This window comes from Peromyscus californicus, unplaced genomic scaffold, assembly GCF_007827085.1.
Source record: "Peromyscus californicus insignis strain IS unplaced genomic scaffold, ASM782708v3 Scaffold_16__1_contigs__length_79575227, whole genome shotgun sequence".
In the NCBI taxonomy this organism is placed as follows: Eukaryota; Metazoa; Chordata; class Mammalia; order Rodentia; family Cricetidae; genus Peromyscus; species Peromyscus californicus.
The window spans coordinates 10,761,924-10,785,549 of NW_026294458.1; the positions used below are offsets into that span (position 1 = coordinate 10,761,924).

The 23,626-nt window shown below is 52.4% G+C and overlaps 2 protein-coding genes and 1 long non-coding RNA gene across 3 annotated transcripts; 2 read left to right on the top strand and 1 right to left on the bottom strand.

Annotated features, from left to right (window-relative positions):
• Positions 1-5,333: 5,333 nt before the first annotated feature.
• Positions 5,334-12,660, top strand: LOC128111671 (homeobox protein goosecoid-2-like). Its single transcript, XM_052739897.1, has 6 exons — positions 5,334-7,529; positions 8,252-8,710; positions 8,766-9,119; positions 9,782-10,072; positions 10,543-10,618; positions 10,891-12,660. Exons 1-4 carry the CDS (start codon positions 7,467-7,469, stop codon positions 9,881-9,883), a joined length of 978 nt encoding a protein of 325 aa, XP_052595857.1. The 5' UTR covers positions 5,334-7,466; the 3' UTR covers positions 9,884-10,072; positions 10,543-10,618; positions 10,891-12,660.
• Positions 12,661-13,026: 366 nt separating this feature from the next.
• LOC128111872 (splicing factor ESS-2 homolog) lies at positions 13,027-23,589 on the top strand. Its single transcript, XM_052740333.1, has 10 exons — positions 13,027-13,205; positions 14,108-14,276; positions 14,362-14,457; positions 16,297-16,466; positions 16,578-16,695; positions 17,034-17,167; positions 17,861-17,963; positions 18,924-19,033; positions 21,191-21,306; positions 21,812-23,589. The coding sequence occupies exons 1-10, from the start codon at positions 13,071-13,073 to the stop codon at positions 22,089-22,091; spliced, it is 1,431 nt and encodes a 476-aa protein (XP_052596293.1). The 5' UTR covers positions 13,027-13,070; the 3' UTR covers positions 22,092-23,589.
• On the bottom strand, positions 18,140-19,041 carry LOC128111874 (uncharacterized). The gene is made up of 2 exons (XR_008218778.1): positions 18,721-19,041; positions 18,140-18,322 (listed from the first exon to the last, which is right to left on the bottom strand). It is a non-coding gene; the product is annotated as an uncharacterized LOC128111874 (long non-coding RNA).
• Positions 23,590-23,626: the final 37 nt, after the last annotated feature.

Genomic DNA, 23,626 nt, shown 5'->3' on the forward strand with positions numbered 1-23,626 from the left:
ACAGAGCAGAACACAAGAGAGGCGTTGTGTCCGCCTCGACATGCGGCCATAGAGGGCTCAGAAGAGAATGTGCTCGAGCGAGGCTTCCCGGAGTTCCCTTCTGGAGGAAGAGCTAGTTCTCCAGTGCCTCAGGAACAAGGGAGTAAGAGCGGTACAGCCTCGGAGACAGATACCCTTTATGCAGAGCCGGAGGAAGCCAGCGCGTATGCCATGCGGCGCTTGCTTATGGCGTCACGAGGCCGCGCCCGTAGCCAGGGGCCGCGCACGCGCTCTGCTGGTGGCCGCGGGCGTAGGAATCGCGCTGGTATGTCTGACTCCCGTATCCTGCGGCTTTGGTCTCGGCAGCCTGTCTAATCCTCGCGGGCACTCCTAGTCCTTGGATTTTCCCGCGATCGATTGCAAGCCCCACTACACTCGCCACCTCAGCCACCTGGCAACTCCTAACCCCTCCGTGTGAAGGGACCCTCCCCTCCAAGTCCCAGAGTTCCACCCCTGGGATTCCTTCCTTCTGGACCACGCTTCCTGGCTCTCCATCTTTGCCCTGTGATTCTAACTGCCCACTAGGTCCTGTGTAACCCGTGTGCGGTCAGGAGCCGAACCTCTTTCCATAACTACCCTCTCACCTGTTTGTCTTCCCGTGAGCTCATATTCAAACTCACAGATGACAACGTGGCTCTTCCCCTGTGTCCCCTCTACAGAGACTAGGCTGGGAAGTCATTAGTCATTACTAATAAATGAAGGCAGGAAAGACACCATATCGTTTCCTTCCGCTTATCTTAGTGGTCCAATGCTGGTTGGGGCACAGGTTGAGGACCAAAGAGGCTCCACTAATTTCTTGTGCTGGCCTCCATATCCTCCGTACCTTGCTAGCTCCAGTCCAGCCACCTGTTGAAATTGTGGGTTTATCAATGGCACAATGTTTGTATTTCCATGGAGGAAGAGACCAGGTGCAGGCACATTTCTGAGTCCCCTGCTCTGGGCCATCAGTAGCTGCGGGAGGGAGCTGTGTTTCTATGGAAGACAACAATGTACACAGGCTGCACTGCTGGACCCGCTACATGCTGGCCTGGCCTGGCCCTGCCTCCTGTGGGCCAGCCTCATTGATCAGATGAGAACACCCAGATGGAGACCAGGGACTGAGATCAGGAGGCCATAGCCAGCAAAGCCTCACCCTGCTCCACCTAAAGAGAAGGGACTGAAGATAAAGGGGTGGGGGAGAAGGTGGTGTCATATCAGCCTTGTCAGAGAGTCAGTCAACAAATGTGTGTTTCATGGCTCTTCCTTGGAAAGTGATCACAAGGGAAAAATTCGAGGCGGGAGGGGGCTGCAAACGGTGGTTTCTTGCTTGTCTCGGCATCTTTCCAGCTTGCAGCCTGCTTCCTGACCCTGCACAATGGGAAGTATGTGCACCTTCTTGAGGAACCCAGACTAGGAAAACTGGAGCCTAACTATGGCTTGGGTCCATAAAGGGGCAAGGGATGTCCTTCCTTTTGCCTGGGACAGAAAGGACAGAGGCTGTATGCTATATTCCCTGAGGTCCACAGAGGAGGGTAGCAGTGAACCAAAGACCAGTTGGGCTTCACACTTGGCAGCTGCCCAGATCCACTCATTGGGCTCTTCCAAGGACCTCTCTCTACCTCTGCCTTTAAACATGCCACTGCTGGGGAAACCGAGACCCCAGGTCTCTCCAACTCAGGAATGTTTCCTGCTTGTGACAATTGAGCGGCCAAAGCAGATTAACCTAGGTGTTAATCCCCTCTAATGGTTTCAGAATCCTCGGTGCGAGGCGCTAAGCCGGCCTTTCTCCTCGGCCTGCTGAAGCCCTTCCCGAAGCTTCGCCTGCAGCCGCGCCGATGCTATCTCGGCCCCGCCTGGCAGCGAACCCGCACTAATCCCCGGTGCTCGCTTTCTTCCCCTGCCTGCCTGAGATGGGGCCGATTGGCGTTTGATTACCGCGCTATCGGGGACCCTTTGTGCAATCGGCCTCAAATCCCCTAATTCCGTGATAAAGGAGGCATTAGCAGACGTTTGCTGTAGAAAAGGCACTGGCATGAAAGAATGCAATCAGGGGAATCCTGATGGCCTGGTCCAAGCCTGCTAGCGAGTAAGGACAGCAAGGAGAGGGAGACGCCTCTGTCCTACTGGACAGGGGAGGGGCGGCCCAGCAGAGGGCATCGTGGGTCCTGGCTTCTGACATCTCCAATCCATCTTCCCCAGTTCTAAACACCTGAGCTGCAAAGGGGTCCACCCCCACCTCCAGCCTCACAGTCGCACTTTCAAGACCTTTGACTTTGGCTGTATCTGCCCTGCCTGCTCAACCTCCAAATATCGAGAACCAGGAGTCTGTCAGTGCTTGGATCCTCCTATCTGCCCTTCTCTTTGGGCAGGGGCAGGCACTGCTGGAAACAGTATGCTGTCTTCAGACCGGGAAGAGGAAGGGTGACGGACGGGGCTGTTAGAATCGATCGCCCCTACTAGAGCAGTACTGAGGAGGGGGTGGCATGCAGATAGAGTTTCAGGAAGAGGCCTCTGTAAAGACCACCAGAGCCCCAAGATTTGGCTTCACAGAACCAGGCATGAGGTCAGCATGCTAGAGGAGCTGCCATGGTTGGGCAGCTGAGAGTGAAGAATAAGCAGTTGATGGAGAGGTGTAGCATGCTGGAACTCTGGTGTTGGGGCTTCAAAGCAAGGGAGCCTGAGGATGAGATTTGTGTGGGTAGAATCGTGGAGCCTACCTTGAAGAGTAGGGCTGGGAGAGAAAAGTGGCTGGAAGTGAGTTAGGAAGCTATGTCTGGCTGGGCTGGCATGTTGGCTTACGCCTCTATTCCAATACTTGAAAGGTAGAGCAGGAGAATCCAGAAGGTCATCAAGCTACATAGTGAGTTCAAAACCAACTTGGGCTATATAAGACCCTGTCTCAAAAACAAAAAGCCAAACAAACAAACAAACAAACAGTCAGTCATCAAAGCGAAGGGTAGATGGCAGAAATTCCTCACATAGCACTGACAGGTCGGCTCCAGGGAGGACTGGGCAAGAGGAGTGTCGAGCACATCCCAGGGCTGAGGCTTCAGGAGCTCCAGGGATAGGCAAGATTTTCCATACAGATATGTCCATACAGACATACAGATGGGTTGGAGGGTTCTTCACCTGGGTAGACATGTGTGTACTTACCAAGGTGAACAGGAGTTGGCATGTTGATTTTATAAAGCAAAAGAAAAAGCATGCCATGCCAAGGAGGACAAGTGACTAGATGTGTGCTTGGCTCTGTCCAGAGCGGCCTTATCTGTCCTCTAGCTGCTGAGGGCGGCTACTTACCTTGGTCATTGCCTAGATAGCAGAGCCACCCAAACCCTGACCATTACTCTGCTCTGACTCTATAGACCCCAAAGGCTGCCCTGACTTCAAGGTGGGTCAAAGATGAAGTCCTAGGACCTCTAGCTGGAAACTGGTCCTGAGCCTGCCTTCTGCTTAGTCTTCTCCCTCCTCTGTCCTCAGCTAGCCCTGCCCTGCCTCCAGGGTGACCAAGACAACCCAGTCAGTGTTCTTAGATCAAGGAAACTTGTTGAGAGAACAGGACATTGGACACTAAAAGTGGCAGAATCCAGGAGAACCAAGGGTGTTTAGTATAGCTGTGTGTTTGCATGTCCCTCAAAGAGGCGTATCAAAGTCCTAACCTGAGACTTGTGAAATTGCAAATATGGCCTTTGTAGCTGCCATTAAGATTAATTAGGGCCAGGTGGTGGTAGTGCACACCTTTAATTCCAGCACTAGGGAGGCAGAGGCAGGTGGATCTCTGTGAGTTCAAGCCAGCCTTGTCTACAGAGTGAGTTCCAGGACAGCCAAGACTGTTATATAGAGAAAGCCTGTCTCAGAAAACAAAACAAAACAAAAAGATTAATTAGATACTGAACTGTACCCCACTGTGTTCTTTTTTTCATTTTCCATTCCTTCTCTCTCTCTCTCTCTCTCTCTCTCTCTCTCTCTCTCCTTTACCTTTTTTGTTTGCTTCTTTGAAACACAGTGGCCTACTGTAATCCAGGCCGACCCCAAGCTCCCAGTGATCATCCTGCCTCACTCTCCTGAGTCCTGGAATTACAAGTTTAGTCACCATGCCAGGCATCTACCTTTTTTAGACATGTTTGTTTAGTTTGTTTTTGAGACAGGGTCGGATGTAGTCCAGGCTAACCTCAAACTTGCTATGAAACTAATGACCTTGAACTCCTGACCATCCCAACCTCTGTTTCCCACGTTATGCGTGTGCAGGTGCTAGCCACCACGTCTAGCTTTAGTTTTTTCTTCCCCTTTTAGAGGCATGTTCTCATATAGCTGACCCTGGCCTTGATTTACAGATCCCCGTCTCCACCTCCCAAGTACTCAGATAACAGGCATGCACCGCAATGCCCAGCTGGCATGACATCTTTTATGCCAGGGTGACCATTTTGAGATGAAATATTACAACTCTTCCTTTACATTGCTTTTCATGTTTACCCACCTGTTTAGCATCTCCTTCACCTAGGAAGAACTGAGTTCCATCAATATTTATTTATTTTCAGTACAAAGACCCTCTTTTGGTATTTCTTGAAGCTCGGGGCTGAAAACTGCAGGTCATCTTAGTTTTGTTTATCTAGAAGGGCCTTTATCCCACCTTTAATCAGGAATGATCTCTTTTGCTGTTAATGGACTCCTGGGTGTGTGCAGTCTCCCCACCCTGATCACATTAAAGACCTTATTCCACTGGGGATGGCCTCCACCGTTCCCATTTTTGTTTGTTTTGAGGCAGAGTCTCATGTATCCATTACCAAGCCCTTCTTTAGGTTCCTCTGCTGACTGCTCTAGTAGCAGTGAGGATGCTATGGACTTAAAGTGGTGGACCTTGCTGCCCTCAAAGAGATGATGTGGTAGGATGACCTTGAACCCTCCCTGTCCTCTTTCCCACATCTCCCATGTGCCCAGCACCTGCCCTCAATCATCTTTGGTGAGAAGTCAGCTACTATTTGTATCTTTTTGCAGTATGCAGTAATCCATTTTCCTTTGGATTCCTTTCACTTGCAGGAGTGTTTTTGTCTTGGTTGAGGTGTGGTGATATTGGCAAATCTGTAAGTCTGCTGGGGACAGAGCAAACGTGAAAGACCATTATTTCTAAAATATTATTTCTCCCCTGTAGTGGGCAAAATAATATCCCCTCAAGGATGTCTACATCCAAATGGCCAGAACTTGTGAATATGCTGTCGTCTTACTCTGCAAATGGGATTAAGCTGAGGACTTGGAGAGAGGGGCTGTTCCTGAGGTATTCCACTGGGTCCACCAGCGTCACAATGACTCTGACAAGAAGAGGGGTGAAAAGTCAGAATGAGGTGCCCGTGAGAAAGCTTCATCCCAGTATTGTGGGATTTGCTGATGATGGGAAGAGGAGGGCATGAGCCACAGGCCCTGGGTGACTTCTAGAAGCTGGAGAAGTCCAAGGCAGCCAGGAATGACGGCACACATCTGTGCTCCCAGCTCCTGGACTGAGGTCAGCCCTAAGTTAGCAAAGGTCAAAAACAAAAAATAAAAGAGCAAAGGACTGTGTTGTTTTAAAGAAACTTCAGAATAAAATGCAGCTAGTGGACACCTTGATTCCAACCAAAGAGACCTGCAAAGTCACATTGCATTGTCTGTGGCAGCTTGATACAACAGCCATGGAAACTAAGGTGTCTGAATATCTTTGGGATTCCAGTGATTTTTTAATTTAAATATGATTACATCATTTTTTCCTTTCCTTTTTCTTCCTCCAGCTCTTCTAATGCACCTCCTTGCAACTTATAGAAGAAGGGTTTTGTGTGCTTACATTTCTAGAGGGATAAGAGTTCATCCCCATCACAGTGGGGAAGCTTGGCAGAGGGAGGGCATCATGGCTGCAGCAGCAAGCTGAGAACTCACATTTCAAACCACAAGCATGAAGCAGAAAGTGAACTGAGAATACCCTGGCTTTTTTTTTCCCAATTCATTTAACTTTATCTTATGTGCATTGCCATGAAGATGACTGATCCCAGGTTATGGGAGTTCCAGACAATTAGCCGACATGTAGGCGCTGGGAACTGAACCCACGACCTCTGGAAGAGCAGCCAGTGCTCTCAACTGCTGAGCCATCTCTCCAGCATGGCTTTTAAAGCCCAAAGCCCAACCCCAGTGACACACTTCCTCTAGCAAGCCGTCCCTCCTAAACCTCCCCAAACAGCACCGCCAACTGGGGACCAAGTCTTCGAACGTCCAAGCCTGTGGAGGCATCTCGTTCAAACCACAGTGATGCAAGTATCTGAGTCCCTTCTGTTTCTGTAAGCAACCTCTGCAACTAGACTTCAGCAGGAGTCTTACGCTGGCTGTCATTGGTTCTCTGCTTGGGGGGGGGGGTGGCCATTTATCTTTATCTCAGGAAGAGTGTCACATGACACTATAACACGATGAAAGTGGCATTGCCCCAATCAGCTCCAGGCAAGTTCAGAAGACACAGATGCGCCACAGACCCAAATGACGGCTACCTGCACAAGGCCTGGCTCCCTCACGGTGGTCCTGAGTGGCAGCATTGAGGGAGAAGTCCCCAAGGACACAGCTTCTGAAGAGCACCATGCCATCTTCCTACATGAAGAGAAACACAAGAGAAAGCAGGCAAGGCCACGGGCAGTGAAGGAGGAAGATACATCAGACATCACAGAGGCCTTTTTGCCCCTGGCCTTGCTGTCCCATTCTCAGAAGAACTCCAATCTCGGTGGTAGTAGTTGGCTACATCGTACCCCTGAGCACTGGAGTGGGCTTAGACACAGGTGTTCTATATCATTCTACATGAAGGTCTGCTAGACAAGGTTTCTACATCCAAAGGGTCACATGGGAGGTCTGGGGCTGTGGCAGCCATTCTGTAACCACGAGGCAGGCTGAAAGGTCACGCACAGAGCTAGTGATGCTATCCCTGAGCCTCTCAGATGAACACACTCTGAGACTTGCGACAGGGATGAGCCAGCAAGGTCCACCACTTTAAGTCCATAGCATCCTCACTGCTACTAGAGCAGTCAGCAGAGGAACCTAAAGAAGGGCTTGGTAATGGAAGAAGGGGGAGCGGGTTTGCTGCCTGCAATGGCGGCTAATGTTCCTGGGTCCTCACCCCTGCCTCCAGTGCAGTTCTGGACACCTCACACCTACTAACTGCTTAAACCCTAAGGACACATCCTTTTTTTTGTTTTTTGTTTTTTTTGTTTTTTGTTTTTGTTTTTTTTAACAGAGTCTCACTGCCTCTGTCTCTCAAAGGCTGGAATCATACCAGGCCTTTGTTTTTTTATTTTGGTTTGTTTAAGACAGATCTCACCAGACTGGCCTTCCTCTCCCAGCAATCCTCTTGCCTCAGCCACTGGAGCCCTGAGATCCTGCTATTACAAACTGCCTCTCCGTTCTCAACACTTGCCCCTTAAGGCCGACTCTTGATAGTTGACAGTATCATGACACTGGACAACCCAAGAGGAGCCTTTGGAATGTCACACAGCCAGGAGAGCTTAGGAAAGGTGAGGCGGTCTATTGCGCTGTCCTGTGAGACACACAACGTATTTTCAAAGATCAAAAGCAAAGTGCCTAAGCAAAGTGCTGGAGGTCCAAAGCTTCGTAATTGACGATGGCCTAAGTTAGGCCAAGTGGTGGTCTCTGGTGGGAAGAATAGTGGACAGGGGTTATATTGTAGGCAGAGCAGAACAGCCGGGCGGAGAGTAGCGGAGGAGCATGTGAGACCGCTCTTAGGCACTGTGGTGTGAGGGGGATATTGATGTTGGAGGGAGTTGGGGCAATGGCATCAGGTCTTTTAAGATAGGAGGTAACAAGAGGATCGGCCTTAGACGGCATTAGAAAAACCTTCTAGACCCTGGAAAGACCGCACAGAATTGGTGGCTCTCCCAGCATTCGGGAGACAAGAAGCGGATGAATCTCTGAGTTGGGGGTCAGCCTCAACTTCCCACCGTGGAGGTTCAGACCTGGGCTCCAAAGTGAGCAAGTGCTGTGAAGTGGGATCACCTGATTGCCAAGGGTGCTGGGCTCATTCAAAGTAGGGGAGGGAGAAATTTGGATTCCAGGAATCTGCTTCACTTTCATGGGTGGCTACAGAACAAGGAAAGCCAGGGCAGAGCCGTGGCAGGGACTCTGGGCTCAGAGGTCTCCAGGATCCTGGCATCTCTCCCAGCAGGTGACTGCGCCACAGGAGATAGAGTGGGCTCCTGACCACCTCCTTTCCCTCCAGCTCTGGACGTGGCCGACCACAGGGCTCCCTCCTGACAGCGCGGCTCCCTGCACCCAGACAGTGGCTCTCCCTCCTCGGTGGCCGGGGATTAGCTCTCTGAGGACTAGCGACGGGATTAGCACGCGCGAAAGCGGCGCCCGGCCCGGGGATTACCGCACCTCCCACCCCCGACGTATATATTCGGCCGCTCGCGCCGGCGACCCGCGGGCATGGCGACTGCAGGCAGCGCGGCGAGCCGCAGGGACCCTGGACGACCCTGCCCGTTCTCCATCGAGCACATCCTCTCCAGCCTGCCTGAACGCAGGCCCGCGGCGCGGCCGCTGCAGCCCGTCGGTGGCCGGAACCCCGCTGAGCCCGACGAGCCTGAGGCGCCTGCCGCCGCTGCGCCCTGCGCCTGCTGCTGTTGCTGCGGCCCGCGAGCAGCACCCCGCGGAGTCCCGGAGCCCGCGTCCGGACCCGGTGAGTGCGAGCGGCGGGGCGGGGCGGGGCGGGGCGGGGCGGGGCGGGGCGGGGCGGGGCGGGCCCCGGGATCTCGCAGGGCGGCCGGCGGGGCGATCTCGGCTCCAACCCTAACCCTCACCCTCTGCCTGACGCGCCCTCGCCCCGCCCCGCAGGCGTGCGGCTAGCGTGGCCGCTGAGGCTGGCACCCGCCGCTCCCTCGCCCCTGACGGCGCCGAGCGCAGGCTCGCCGGCGCTGACCGGCACGAGCGGCCCCGGCCCGCAGCGGCGCACGCGGCGCCACCGCACCATCTTCAGCGAGGAGCAGCTGCAGGCGCTCGAGGCCCTCTTCGTGCAGAACCAGGATCCCGACGTGGGCACGCGGGAGCGCTTGGCTGTCCGCATCCGCCTGCGAGAGGAGCGCGTGGAGGTGGGTGTCCGCCCGCAGCCCGGAGGCCACTCCCGCGTCACTCTTCTCTCTCAAAGACCGACCTTCCAGAGTGTGCCTCACCTCATAGCCCTCCACGCTGGAGGGAAACCCCCCAGGATCAGTGGATGGGGGGCGCAGGACCAGTTCCCCCAGCAGGTTCTTTGAGTGTCGCCGGAACTGGGGTTAAGAGTCGTTGTCTCTGACTTCGTCTGTCTTCCCCCTTTCCCCTGCTGATGAAAAATGCTTTCCATTCATGTCCCAGATGTAGGCAAGTTAAGAAATGTGCAAAACTAGTCAGGCACTGTGGCACACGTCTGTAATTCTAACACTCGGGGAGGTGGAGACAGGAGGATCATGAATTCATCAAAGTTGTCCTTGACACATAGCGACTCAGAAGCCAGCCTAGATTACATGGGACTATGAAACACATGGAGACAGAGAGAGATATCCTGGTTGCTAGTGGGCCAAGACTGAGGAGACTGGGAAATCTCCGTGCAGGGAGTCTAGGTCCTTTTCTGTGTGTGGATAAGGGAAGTGACGCAGGTCCATTCACCTACACCTCTGTGGTGAAGCCTACCACCCCGCTCACCTACAAGCCCTTCCGAAGTTCTTTGGGTGTGGGTCCATGGACCCTGAGCTGTCTTGGTCCCTCTCCTCCTCAGGTCTGGTTCAAGAACCGCCGGGCCAAGTGGCGACACCAAAAGCGTGCTTCGTCAGCGAGGCTCCTGTCTGGAACCAAGAAACCTCCCAAGGACAGCTGTTGACAGTGTCTGGAGGTTTGGGCAGTGACGTGGAGCACAAGAAAGTAGGAGGGAGGGAGACAGACCTACTTGAACAGAAACTAAGAGAGGACCGCAGTCTTCCAGCTGCCCAGTGCTGAGAGAGAGGGAATCCAAGACCTCCTCACCTATGAAGGGAGGGCACATGGGGCAGGAACCAGAGATCTCCTGCAGGTAAAGAGCAGGTCAGCTTCCTCAGGCACCATTACTGCCTAAAGAGGCCCTAACTCCACCCAGGGCCCCAAATCCTCTCCAGTGGAGTCTCCCTCCCCACCTCCTGCCTGCCTCCGGGACTGGCCCCTTATCTAGTCTTCCACCTTCTAAGCCAGGCAGTGGCATCGGCACAGGTCCTCAAAGGTTCAGCACTGGACCTTGGTGTCAGGACCTGTGGAATAAGAAGGTTGGTATTTTCCAGATCCCTGAACCTGCTCCTTCATCTCAGCCTTGTGCTGATACCAAGAAATAAACAAGATCTACAAATTCCACAGAAGAGTCAGAATCCCAAGTCCGAATGTCTCAGGCTTCATTTCCACACCTATAGAGGGGCTAGCTCCCCTCCCCCTTTCCAGGGAACGGGGGGTCAGCACGTCTTAGAGAGCCCAGTTCAACAGGTCTTCATCCCAGTCCTGTGTTTCCCCCATCAGGATTAAAGCCGGTGGATGGTGGCAAGGCCTCCTGGGATTTGCTATGGCCTCTAAGTACCACCAACTTGCTTCACAGGTGGGAGACCTTTGGCTTCTTGTCCTTGGAGGTTTCTGTACAGTGGCATCTGCCACTAGGGCGGGCAAGAGGAGATTACATTCAGGGAACATCCCACCCCACCATCTTGGGGAATTTTGTCTTCCCTTCTATAGTCATGGTCACACAGAAGTGTGTTGGGGTACACCACAGCATGAAAGCATGGCTTCCATTCCCTGCTGACCTGTGCAGTCAGCTGGAGGCAGCTAACACCCCTGCACCTGGCCTAATCTCCTTACTCTGTCTCCTCACAGGTCCTGGTGTGGTGATAATCTGTGAGAGATGTGGTCCATCCATGAAAGCTAAACTCTAGAACCAATGGCAGGAGGTCTTGGCACTGTGTAAAGATGGCTGGTTTGGAGAACACTGAGCAGGCATGTATCCCCAGCCAGAGCTGTTCTAACACTGCCAGAGACCTCCAGGATTGGCGATTCTCCTCCCCAGTCCCTTGGATGCACATGTAAGGCGCCACCAGACTCTTCTTCCTGAACTTTGGCCTTGCCTTCGAAGACTGCACTGTCTCCTTCAGACGCAGCTGTCCAGGAGGTCAGCTCACCTGCAGGCTTGGGCATTCACATTGTGCTGGGTTCCAGGCCCCTGACCTCCTCCGTTCTCCAGAATCTGAGCTCACCTGAGCTTCTGCCCTCCTCTCACCGTCACTGTCCCCTGAAGAGGCTCCTCGCAGCCCTCACCTGGCACCTGGCATTAGCAAGTGTCCAGAGGCTCCCTTCCAAGGCCTCTCCCATCTCCATTCTCTTCTTTGAAAAATAATCAGTGTGTGTGTGCGTGCGTGCGTGCATGCGTGTGTGTGTGTGTGTGTGTGTGTGCGCGTGCGTGCGTGTGTGTGTGTGTGTGTGCGCGCGCGTGTGTGCGTGTGCACATGTCTGCCTGCGTGTGTGCATGTGAACCACATGTCTGCCTGCTGCTGGTAGAGATCAGAAGAAGGTATTGGAACCCCTGGAACTGGAGTTGTGTGCCACCATGTGGGTACTGGGAACTGGACCCAGATCATCCGGAAGAGCAGCAAGTGCTTTTAAAGGATGAGCTATCTCTACACCCCCCTCCACTCTCTTTTTGATGTGTCTTTTTCATCCTCGAGCTCCAATCCCCACCTCTGTTGCATATATTTCCGTCTCCAGTCCAGGCCCCCCCTGACAACACTTGGAAACCCACAGCCTCCTCACACTTGCCTTGTGTACAGTGAGCCGTTGGCCTTGTTTAAGACACATGAGTTCTTGATCGCCAGTAGCCCTCTGTCCCTCACCTAATCACACCAGGCCCATCCAGTCTCACCTCCAAACGGGTCGGTAAACCCCACTGAAACTGGCTTCTCTGCACTTAAGCTTGGTTAACCTGACAAAAACTGCTGGCACCTTGCGTCATGACCATTGCAGCTTTCTCTAGTTATATTCACCGGAACCACTCAGCCTCCCTTTAATCCAAAACAAAAATAATATTTCTTGCCAGGACCCCAAAGATACTGTGAGCCTGGCTCTGCCCCCCAACCCGCTGTCACATCCATCCTTTGCACTGCACTGTGTAACCAAAGGCCTGCGCTGGAATTTGCCTTGCTCCATCCTGGGCCTTTGCCTGTCTTTTCTCGTTCCACTTGACTGATGCCTATCCATTCCTCTTTTGGATACGATCTGCCTGGAAAATGCCACTTGATACATGTCCTGTGTAGAAGTCACGATTCTCTGAGTACAGACTTCTTGCAAGTCACAGGCGTGATTTTACACATTTGCAGGATGACTTAATGTGTGTGTTTCTCTATTATTATGGTGAACGCTATGGGGGCAGGGACAGAGCCATAAAGTCCCCAGTGACTCCCAGTGAAGGAAGAGACCATTGGAAAAGCAAAATTGTACCAAATCATTCTGGGTTAGAACTTGTTTGTTTGGGGTAATTCACGATCTCCCTTACGATGGAAGTCCCATGAATGCTTTCAGTGAGTGCAGGCCTCTTTTGGGAAGCCCACCCCGGCAGGTGGAGAACTAATAAATCGAACCAGAGATTTAAGCGCCCTCCGATTCTTTCTTTTCATTTACCTTTTGTTAGATAACTATCTATTGTCTTAGTGTTCTTTCTCTGAGTTTTGAAGTTATATATGACCAAGTTTTTTTTTTTTTGAAGTATTTAAAAAAGACTTTGAAGCATATGCAGTGGTTTTTTGTTGTTTTTGGTTTTTTGAGGAAAAAATGGAACTTCTAACAGGGGGAATGTGGCGTCAAATAGTCACCCCACAGCGCCCCCTAGTGACCATAGTCTAGACAGGCACGAGCAACGCGGGTGGGGATCAAAGACTACAACTCCCTTAAGATCCGGCGCTCCCAATGACGTCATTGGAGCGCCGGCTTTGTTACAAAATTACTGCTTCTCCATTGGCTGGCTGTTGGTGCGGTGCCTACGGCGCCCGAGCGGTTCTGGGATAGCGATGGGGACGCCCGGGGCCTCAGCGGGATCTCTGTTTGTGCCCTCCGCGTCCGCGCCCCCGAGGAAGCGCGCGGCCGGGGAGACCGGGGTTGCGAGAAGCAAGCAGCGGGTTCTGGATGAAGAAGAGTACATCGAGGTACCAGCTCAGGGCGAGCGCTGGCGACTTCCGGGCCCCTCCCCCGATTCGCGTTCTTCTCCAGTCCTTTGATTTTTTTTCTGGTCTGGGAACTCTCAGCCGCCTGTGGAAGCGGAGCAGCTGCCTTTGGGTTTGGGAAGTCTTGAGAGCCAAGAAAACAGTGCAGAAGCGGGTGTCCAGTTTTCAGCGGAAAGGAGCGGTCCTGCTGTCTGTTGAGGGTCAAAGAAAAAGTTTCCAATTGAAATATGGGTAGAATTTTTACATGTTTTTAGATGATGGCGAAGACATTAAGTGTAAAGTCCTGGAAATAGGCCGCGGTACTGGCCGTGTTATTGAGTGAGGGTCTCTGTTGCTCCTCGAGTTAGGGGTCCCACTGCAAACATGCTGGAGGGCAAGCTGACATAGGTCTGGATTTAGACTAGTTAAATTATGCTGGCATGTATGTACCTTCACCACGCCACTGGGTATAGAGATTTGCAGATCCACAGCAAGGTCTGACTGAAGGTGAAATCTTGGGAATTTCATCCGGTGGTGGCGTTAGTGGTGACTGGCTTTCAAGAGAAAGGTTTGGATTGAAGTAAGAATTCATGGATGGAATGAGGATGGCAATATCCACATTAGTCTGACTGGTGTTGTAGACGGAGCCAGCAAAGGAGAATGAGAAAGACCAGCTGGTGAAGGATTTTATAGACATCAAGAGATTGTTGGGTAATGTTAGATAATACATCAGAGCCATATGGGATGAACAGCATACTAGAAAATGCTCTAAACTGTCTTGCAAACCGCAATCATCCAGATAGGCCGAAGTGAAAGGACCTTAGGGCCTAACGTGGATAACGGTGGACTGTGAGTCGTGGCTCCCAGATGCCAGCTTTGGCCTTTGTTCTGATTGCTTATGATAGGGACTCCAGACAGTCATCCAGAGAGATTTCTTCCCCGATGTGGAGAAACTACAGGCACAGAAGGAATACCTGGAGGCTGAGGAAAATGGAGATTTGGAGCGCATGCGCCAGATTGCCATCAAGTTTGGCTCTGCCCTGGGCAAGATATCTCGGGAACCTCCACCACCCTGTAAGAGGATGCCGTTACACAGGGCAGAGAGGGGAAGTCTATTGTCACTTTAGACTCGATCTAATTTCTAACTTGCTTCCCTCAGATGTTACTCCAGCCACCTTTGAAACTCCTGAGGTTCATCCAGGCTCTGGTGTGGTGGGCAGCAAGCCCCGGCCCCAGGGTCGGGACCTAGAAGATGGTGAGTGAACTCACTCTTTAGGCCTCATGGTCAAGAGTGCTTGGGAGTCATGTTGAGTTTTCTCAGACTCACATTTCATCCTTGAGGGGGTCTCCTGACCTAAGTATCAACTTTTGGGATCAAAGACACTGGTGTGGGAAGCGGAAGATTATCCAACTCCATTGTGGAGGAACAGTGGTCTGGGCCTCTGGCCTCTCCGAGGGTAGAGAGTCCATTACTGTCACCAGGCTGTTGGGTGTGCCAGCCTTTGCCTTGGAGACTTTGGGGCTTGGGGACTCTTTCATTACTGACTGCTGAAGATGCCGCAGGCTCTCTTCCTTTCTTCCACACCAGTTGCTTGTTGTGTCTCTTCCTTCGGGTCCCGTGTTCAGGTGTGACCTGTTTGGGCTGAGAGGCAGAAACTTGTGTGGACGTTATGTTGATGTTGCGTTGAGGTTCCCAGCCTTTTGTGTAAAGTTGGAACACCCTGGGGCTCTATGCTGCTCAGACTGCCTTTGTTTTTCTGATTTGTTTGTTTGGTTGAGACCAGAGTCTCATTGTTTCCCACATTGTTGGCTTTGTGTTTCACTGCAGGATATAACATTTTGGAAAGCATTTCTGTTTATTGCCTCTCACCCTAATCACTAATTCGAATGCCTCCCAGAGAGCAGGGTCTTGGTCTTGCTTCCATCTGTGTGCTCCACATTTAGCATTAGCATATACCACATTAGCATATGGTATGCTGCACTATCAACAGATATGTAGAGCAGATGAATGTGTTGTCTTCAACATGTTTCCTGAACATCGGATATAACTATGGGATGTATCTTAAAGTGAGGAGGACCACTTTATGAATCTATTTATTGAATATGTGAGTGTACCGTATACTAAGGGACTTGTATGGGTCAGTTGATCTTTTTATCAGTAATTGGATATATCCCTAGAGGTGGGCAGGATGTTTTCTCTACCAAGCTCTAGTCTACTGCATACTGTACCCGGGCATATGTACAACATGCTCACACAAGCGTAGTTTCTCAACAGCCCAGCTTTTTCTGCCGTGAACACAGTAAGAGTTACTCTTGGAGCTTGAACTCTTGAATGAAATACGATAGAGTCACAGCAATTTGAAAATGCTCTTCTTTTTATACACATATATTTTATCAGTAAATATTGGAGTCCTTGTAATTGCAAATAAGGAAACAGGCTTCCAAAGGCTGTAACTTCTGTAGGTGTCAGAAATAGTCAACAGTTGAAGGGACCCAGGTCTGCCCCCTTTCTAGCCCAGGTCTTGAACTTCTAGCCACTGTGTTTGGCACTGGCTGGCACACAGTCAAGACTGTCAGTAGAATGGATGAGAAGTCTCAGCTTCACATGCCCCTGAGATCTCCAGTGCTGCCTCTGCAGGAGTATCACTCGCCTTGGTGGCAGGGATCGAGATGCTGTGGTTGGCTTCTGTGGCCCAGAGTCCGTGTGGCCCTCCCTGGAGCGCTGGGCCATATGGGCTCCTGCCTTAGGAGTTAACTGGCATACCCTGATGCATAGTGACTGTCACTCACCTGCAGCACCAGTCAGGAAGGGTAAGGCAATCCCAGGGAGGGAAGAAGAGCCCCTGGGACTTCGAAGGTCAATCCTACAAACAGTACAGTTGGGAGAGGAAGAGCCTACTCAACCGTCACCGTGAGCTCCTGCTTGTCCCTGCCCCTTCACCCGTCAGCCAGATCACGAGAAGAGCTGGCCAGTCACTGAGGATGCCACCTGGACAGTTGGGGTGTGTTGTGTCATCTGGCAGGAGCAAGGATTACAGAGTGGTAATCGTGCTGTGTGTGGTATTGTGTTTCCCTACCTGTGACCCCTGAGCAGGAGAGGCTGGAGATGAGGAGGAGAAGGAGCCGCTGCCCAGCCTGGATGTCTTCTTGAGCCGCTATACAAGTGAGGACAATGCCTCCTTCCAGGAGATCATGGAGGTGGCCAAGGAAAAAAGCCACGCCCGCCATGCGTGGCTCTACCAAGCTGAGGAGGAATTTGAGAAGGTAGCCCTGGAGTCTGAAACATAGGCACCTTCTTTGGGGATGGAGTCCCAGGGCCACAGGTACAAAGTCTGGGCGCCTCCCTGACCCTGCTTTCCCCCCATGTCACTCTAGCGACAGAAAGATAATCTTGAACTCCCGTCGGCAGAGCACCAAGCCATTGAGAGTGGCCAGGCTGGAGTGGAGACCTGGAAGTATAAGGCGAAGAATTCGCTCATGTACTATCCTGAGGGTGAGTGGATAGAACCAAGGAGCAGGACAGCAAGACGGGGGCCCGGGGGTTTGTCTTGTTATCTTTGAGCCAATGTTTAAAGTCTATATATGTGTTAGCTTGCAGCGTGGACCCGAGAGAAGTCCTGGTCCACCTTGGGGTTGGGGAACATGTGACATTGTGGGGCATTGAGGTCTCCCTGCACTGCTTTGTTCAGGTTTTGTAGGTGTGGCGCTTGCCTGGGAGTGACTTAGCTGAGGGAGTGTGCTTTCGCCCCTCAAGCTCCATGACCTCTAGGGCTGAGGTGGGGCATGGAGCTTCTCCCCGTGACGCCTGCTACCTGGCTCCTCCTCTCATAGGTGTCCCTGATGAAGAACAGTTATTTAAGAAACCACGGCAGGTAGTACACAAGAACACACGTTTCCTCCGGGACCCCTTCAGTCAGGCCCTGAGCAGGTCCCAGCTTCAGCAGGCAGCTGCCCTGAATGCCCAGGTGAGTCAGCAGAGCCACCAGGCAACTGGACACATGTGATGGGCTAACTGTGGAGAGATGTGGCCTCTCTAAGTTAGGTTTGTCCTGAGGCCAGATAGAGCTTAATTGGCAAAACAGCCCCTGTGACAGGACCCATCCCCCTTCCAATGGACCAGATGTATGACCTATGGGTCCAGCCCTGTATCAGCCACTATGATGTTGGCCTGAGGGGAGAGAAGCTTCTGGAAGCCAACCCAGACCCATACCTATCTATCAGGCAGGGAGGTGAGTAAAGCAATATATACTAGGAAGTGGCAGGAGGAGCCTGGCTGCTTAGGGCCTGGGATCAAGATGAGTAAGTGCCCTCAGAGGGTAGCTCTGGTCGTCATGGGGTTGGGGGAAGAGAGGCAGGAGATTGGGAAGATTCAGATGCCTCAAGGGAAAGAGAGCAGCAGCCCTTTGTAGCATTGCAACCCAAGAGGTTCCTCCTCAGGTAGAGGAAAGGGGCACCCCTTGCTTGATGTTCACTACCACAGTCCTCAAAGTCCTTGAGGAGAGATGAGGATGGGGGTCTTCCTGCTCTTTCCCAAAGGGATATGCCAGTCCTCGAGTCCCAGCCTATCCCAAGGAGGAGAAGTGTTTCCTCCGTGTCCGCTGCACCTGCCATCGGTCAGCTGTGGAGAACACCTTGACGCTGGTCTCTCTCTCTTCCAGCACAAGCAGGGCAAGGTCGGCCCTGACGGCAAGGAGCTTATTCCGCAGGAGTCCCCCCGAGTGGGCGGCTTCGGGTTTGTTGCCACTCCTTCTCCTGCTCCTGGTAAGAGACAGGCTGTGAGCCCAGGCTGGACAGGGCAGTGTACAGGCTAGACTAAGCAGACGTGCCTTGAGATGCCCCAGGGTACCAGGTCTTGTTCTGGTCTCCCTGTGATGTGAATAGGCAGATGTGCCTGCGTCCATGGTGCTTGTAGATGTAAATTCGGAGAGTTCTGTAGGTGGGGAGGTTCTGGACTCCAGGCCTGCAGTCTCTGCAGGGAGGCAGGCGAGAGTGGGTGTGGCCTTGATGCATAGTTGCTCTTTTGCCTCACGGCACACTGGCCTCCACACTCAGTGCCGGCTGCTGTAATGCTTCCCTCGGCACCCCTGGCCCTGTGCTAGGATGGGGTCCAACAGACCCACCTTTGTAGCTAGAGTTTTCCTGCCTGGCCCACAGTCAGGACAAATCTCTCTCACCTGCCAGTCCCACAGCTGCTCAGACCCAACCAAGTAAACACAGAGACTTATATTGGTTACAAACTGTATGGCCGTGGCAGGCTTCTTGCTAACTGTTCTTACAGCTTAAATTAATCCATTTTCATTAATCTATACCTTGCCACATGGCTCGTGGCTTACCGGCATCTTCACATGCGGCTTGTCGTCATGGCGGCTGGCAGTGTCTCTCTCACCCAGCTTCCTGTTCTCCCAATTCTCCTCTCTGTTAGTCCCGCCTATACTTCCTGCCTGGCCACTGACCAATCAGTGATTTATTCATTGACCAATCAGCAACACATTTGACATACAGACCATCCCACAGCAACCTTCTCCAACCTAAGTACAGCTGTCGTGCCGTGGGGCTCTGGTGTCTTTGAAATTTCCCTTCAGATGGTGGGGTGCTAGGCTCTGGAGTTTTGGGGAAGAGGGTTTGCCTGTTGGCCTTAATGTCAGCTGGGATACATGTGTTAGGAGGAAGACAGCACCCCAACTAGGTCCTCTGTTTGAGGTGTGGGCTCTCCATCTGCAGGTGTGAATGAGTCACCGTTGATGACGTGGGGAGAAGTTGAGAACACTCCCCTGAGAGTCGAAGGGTCAGAGAGCCCCTACGTGGACAGGACGCCAGGGCCGACTTTCAAGGTGGGTTGTGGTGAGAGAGGATCAGGCTGGACTCAGTGTGGCTGCCTTAGTACTGCTGCTCAAGACTGAGCACAGGACCTCTGCGGAAAGAGGGCATTATGGTGGGATTATCAAACAGGGATTTGGAAGAGTAGAGACCATGCCGAGGCAACAGAGCAGACCTGGAGGCTAGACTGTCACAGACCAGAAACTCCAACTGCCCCGTAAGCCTGAAGACTATGGGACATAGTGTGTGTCCCCAGAAGGGCTGTGTGCTGGCCTCTGGTTACACAGCATAGTAGGGACACTCAGGACAGTACAATGTGAGCGCAGCATTGTAGGAGTGGGTGGAATGGAGGTCAAGACGTAGAACAGACCAGAAAGGCCAAGTCAGATGAGGTCTGGTGTATGTCATGTGTCCTCTGTCTGGTGGAGCATGAAGCTAGAGGTGGACAGACAGCATATACAAGTCAGGTAGCTCCTGGTGGTTTAGGTGGATGGGTGGGTAGATATTCCCCTGAGAGCTATGGGGAAAGAAAGTACAGTGTCCTGGGCTTCAGGGAGTTTGTGGATAAAACAGAGTGTCAGTGTAATTTGGAATGTGAAGAAGGAAAGGTCCCTGATACTTGAGAGTATGCGTGCTCACGATGAGGGTGCTGAGCCCACTGGCTCAGGGTATCGAGTGGGTAGGCCAAAAGTATGAACCTTCTTTGGAAACCCAGCAAGATGAGATGTAGTGTTGAATAAACATCTAGGGATGCTTTGGTGGCTGGGTCACAGGTCATCTCAGGCCAGTCCCTCCAATACTGCTGCGATCAATTTGGAATGTGGTAGACAGCGATGGATGACGTCCCTGCAGCAGTAGAATCGGAATCACCAGGAATAGCGTAGCTTTCATAAAGCAAACAGAGACGTGTTCTGCAGTCCTGAAACTGCTTTCCTGACCCGTTAGGAGGACCTCCCTGATGTGGCACTACGGGTCCTTCCCCAGAGCAGCTGGAGAGCGTATGTACTACCTAGACAGATCACGGGTAGTCTTGGCTGTAGACTGTCTGGGATGTGAGATAACAGATGTGAGAGGGCAACAAACAAGATGCTGTTGAACATGAAAGCCTGGCCGAAGGCTCTGACCACACAGCAAGTGGCTGTAGACCTGCAGGGCTCTTCCAGGAGAGAGTTCTGAAACCATCCCTGGGCAGGCTCTGTGGGGCAGGCCAGCTGCGTCCTGCTGTGCCTTGTGCTGCCCAAGTGTCAAGCAGGATGGAAAGCTGGGGACAGACAAAGCGGAGGGTGTGGAAAAGGTGATGTTTCAGGTGGTGCAGGACTGCAGAGCCTTTGAGGATAAGGTAAGCTAGGTTCTGAATATTGGTAACAGCAAAGTAAGTTCCAGAAAAGTGAAAACCTTAAATATGAAACAATAATTATAGAAACTTCTAGAAGATAATGGTGTAGTTTAAACTTTTTGTTGCTGTTGTTATTTGTTTTTGTTTTGTTGAGTGGGGAGGGATTTAACCCAGGACCTGCTTCCTGTACACACCCTCCACCACTTTTAGTATCTGAAGTGCTGGGACTACCTTTTTTGTTTATTTTTGTTCTTTGAGAGAAGGTCTCACTATGTAGCTCAGATTTGCAATGAACTGTGTGTTGATCAAGTTGCCCTTGAACTCCGAGATCTGCCTCTCAAGTGTTGAGACTGAAGACGTGCACCACCACTCCCAGCTCCCAACACTATTTTGTTCGACATTTATCTATTTGTGTGAATGTGTATAAGCATTTGTGTGCATGGCATGTGACGTAGCACATGTATGGAGGTCAGAGGTCAACGTGCTAGAGTGCTTCCCTCATTCAGACCAGGTCATCAGGCTTTTAACAAACGCCTTGACCCACTGAGCCGTCTTGCTTTTGTTTGTCTGTCTGTGTGTTTTAAGACAGTGTCTCACTGGGTAGGCCAGGGTAGCCTCACATTCTTTAGTCTCCTAACAAGTGCTGGGGGTGCACGAATGCACCATTCCAGCTTGGGGGAGGGGCTTTTGACAGGCTATTGAGAAGGATGAGTTGCTGGGATTGTAGCAGCCATAGAGAAGAGGTTGGTGCCCACGCAGCTGCCCTTCTGGATAATGGACTGCCTGGTATGTAGCAGGCTCATCACAAGTCACCCACATGCCCGCTCCCTTGTAGATCTTGGAGCCAGGACGCAGGGAGCGCCTGGGTCTGAAGATGGCCAATGAAGCGGCTGCCAAAAACCGGGCCAAGAAGCAGGAAGCGTTGCGGAGAGTCACCGAGAACTTGGCCAGGTGAGAGGCAGCTGGATCCTGGGGAGGATAGGGTAGAGGTGAGTTTGTCCTGCTTCACTCCCACTCTAGCCTCCAAGGCCGTGTGGGCCATGGCTTGCAGGACGGAGCCCAGGGTATATCCACAGGTTCTTCTGTGAGGGCTGTGGCTGTGTGGAGCAGACTGTGAGCACTCTCCATCTCGCCTCTATAGCCTCCTTGGCCTTCTCTAGGAGGTACCTTTGGGCTCCTTGCCCAGCTGTGAGCTCCTGTTAATCCTGTGGAGTCATGTCATTCACATTGGAGAGATGGAGACTCCAGCGCTCAGAAGTGCTCCATCCAGCCCCACAGCCAGAGGTAGCAGTTCCACAGTGCCTCAGGTTTGGCCCGACTGCTGTGTCCAGGGTTGTCGTCAGCTCAAAGTGACCGTGTCTCTTGATAGGGCTCCTCCTGAGGAACTGAGGGAGGCCTTGCCTTAAGCAGCACTTGGCCGCTAACATGGTTGCTTTCTTCTACTCCTTCTCTACAGTCTTACTCCCAAAGGCCTGAGCCCAGCCATGTCCCCCGCCCTACAGCGCCTCGTGAGCAGGACAGCCAGCAAGTATACAGATCGTGCCTTGCGGGCCAGCTATACACCATCCCCAGCACGCTCTACCCACCTCAAGACCCCAGCTGGTGGGCCACAGACCCCAACAAGCACACCAGCCCCTGGGTCTGCCACACGCACACCCCTCACACAGGACCCAGCCTCCATCACAGACAACCTGCTGCAGCTCCCTGCCCGGCGCAAAGCTTCAGACTTCTTTTAGAGCCAGGCCTGGCTGGACCTATGGATGCTTTGTGGGACACTTTGTGGAGTGTGTAGAGCAGCTGTCTACTCTTCAGAGGACTTCAGGCCTTGGGGACCCAGGTCACAGGCAGTTGATTATCCCAGGAACCACAAGTGTATAGTGCTGTGCCATGGCACGTTCTGCTGACCACTCCCTTGGGAGTATAGCATTGGTGCTGTCCCCCAAGGCCCTGCTGAAACTGCCTTCTAGTTAACCCCCAACTGAACTCTGATTAAAGAACACCTGGCATTGTCTGGCTGGGCCGCCATTCCATGTCCTGGGGCCCACCTGGGTGTCTCAGGACACCGGCTAGAAGCAAGGGGCTCTGGGGGAGGAAAATGGCGCACAGAGCAGCCTTCTGTGCTGAGTTTACACTTGAGCCTAGCACTGTGAAGGGTAGCACAGCCCCCAGAAGTTGTGCCATTGAGCTCATGGGGTTCTAGTCCAGCTCCACAGCCTCCCAGCCAGGCCTGACCATTGGTTTGTTGGTTACAGGCCCAGGTAGGTCCTGCTTATCAGGTTCACACCAGGACGAGTCACTTTGCTGTGACTTCAACTGTTAGCTCCTAGCACCTAGTTCCAGCTTAGGTTGGGTTAGGCTGCCTCCCCATCCTAATCTCTGCTTATCCCAGTGTTTTTGGTACTTGCTACTGGGCTCTGCCAAAGCACCAGCCTTGCCTCAGTCTGGGCTGTATTATGAAAAGAAAGAGCGTGGGTTCCCTGTAAACCTGTAAGTGCCATGTGCACCAGCAGCCAGCTGTATAATACCTGTGTTCACAGTAAATACCTGTGAACTAAGGGTGGCTAGCCCTCAGGTGACTAGTGGCCAACTGGGCCTGTGAGCCTATGCCTTACAGAGGTGAAGGGTCCCTGCTGTCTGGGCCTGACAGGGTCCAAAACTGTGATCTGATTGCACAGCCAATGGTCTTGAGGCCGCTGGTGGTGTCCTAGGGCTTGCCCTCTGAGCAGCCCAAGGCTTGAGCTATTCAGGTAGCCTAAAGCACACCTGACTCTTCCCAGCCCCAGATACTGCTTTGATTCCATGAAAGCCATCTTTCCTGACTGCTGGCAGTGGTCCTCAGGCCTCTGCGCACTGGTGTTCTCTGGAGACTACCTGGGTTGGGTACCTCCTGCCTTGGGCCTTGGACTGCGTGGCATTTGTCAGTTTGACAAGCTAGTCACCTGGGAAGAAGGAACCTCAACTGAAGAATTACCTCTCGTCAGGTTGACCTGAAGGCATGTCTGTGGGGTAGTTTCTTGACTGCTAGTTGATGGAGGAGGGCAGGGCCCAGCAGTGGCATCCCTGGGCCATAGTTGTGTGAGAGAGCCTAGGAGTAAGCTAGAGAGGGAGCCAGTAAGCAGCGTTCTTCCATGGTCTCTGCTTCAGTTCCCACTTGGGTCCCTGCTCCAGCTTCCCTCAGTGATGGACTGTGACCTGAAAGTGTGCACTGAAATAAACCATTCCTCTCCTAAGTTATTTTTGGTTCAAGTTTTTATCTTGGCAATAGAAACAA

What these genes read in the sequence shown, in the direction of transcription:
- LOC128111671 (XM_052739897.1), top strand. Translation starts at nt 7,467, where the DNA reads ATGACACTGGACAACCCAAGAGGAGCCTTTGGAATGTCACACAGCCAG. An exon ending in GGAGCCCGCGTCCGGACCCG is followed by an intron (nt 8,711 to 8,765) that starts GTGAGTGCGAGC and finishes GCGGGGCGGGGC; the next exon opens with GGGGCGGGCCCCGGGATCTC. An exon ending in TGCGAGAGGAGCGCGTGGAG is followed by an intron (nt 9,120 to 9,781) that starts GTGGGTGTCCGC and finishes TCTCCTCCTCAG; the next exon opens with GTCTGGTTCAAGAACCGCCG.
- LOC128111872 (XM_052740333.1), top strand. Translation starts at nt 13,071, where the DNA reads ATGGGGACGCCCGGGGCCTCAGCGGGATCTCTGTTTGTGCCCTCCGCG. An exon ending in CAGCTGCCCTGAATGCCCAG is followed by an intron (nt 17,168 to 17,860) that starts GTGAGTCAGCAG and finishes TCTCTCTTCCAG; the next exon opens with CACAAGCAGGGCAAGGTCGG. An exon ending in GTCACCGAGAACTTGGCCAG is followed by an intron (nt 21,307 to 21,811) that starts GTGAGAGGCAGC and finishes CCTTCTCTACAG; the next exon opens with TCTTACTCCCAAAGGCCTGA.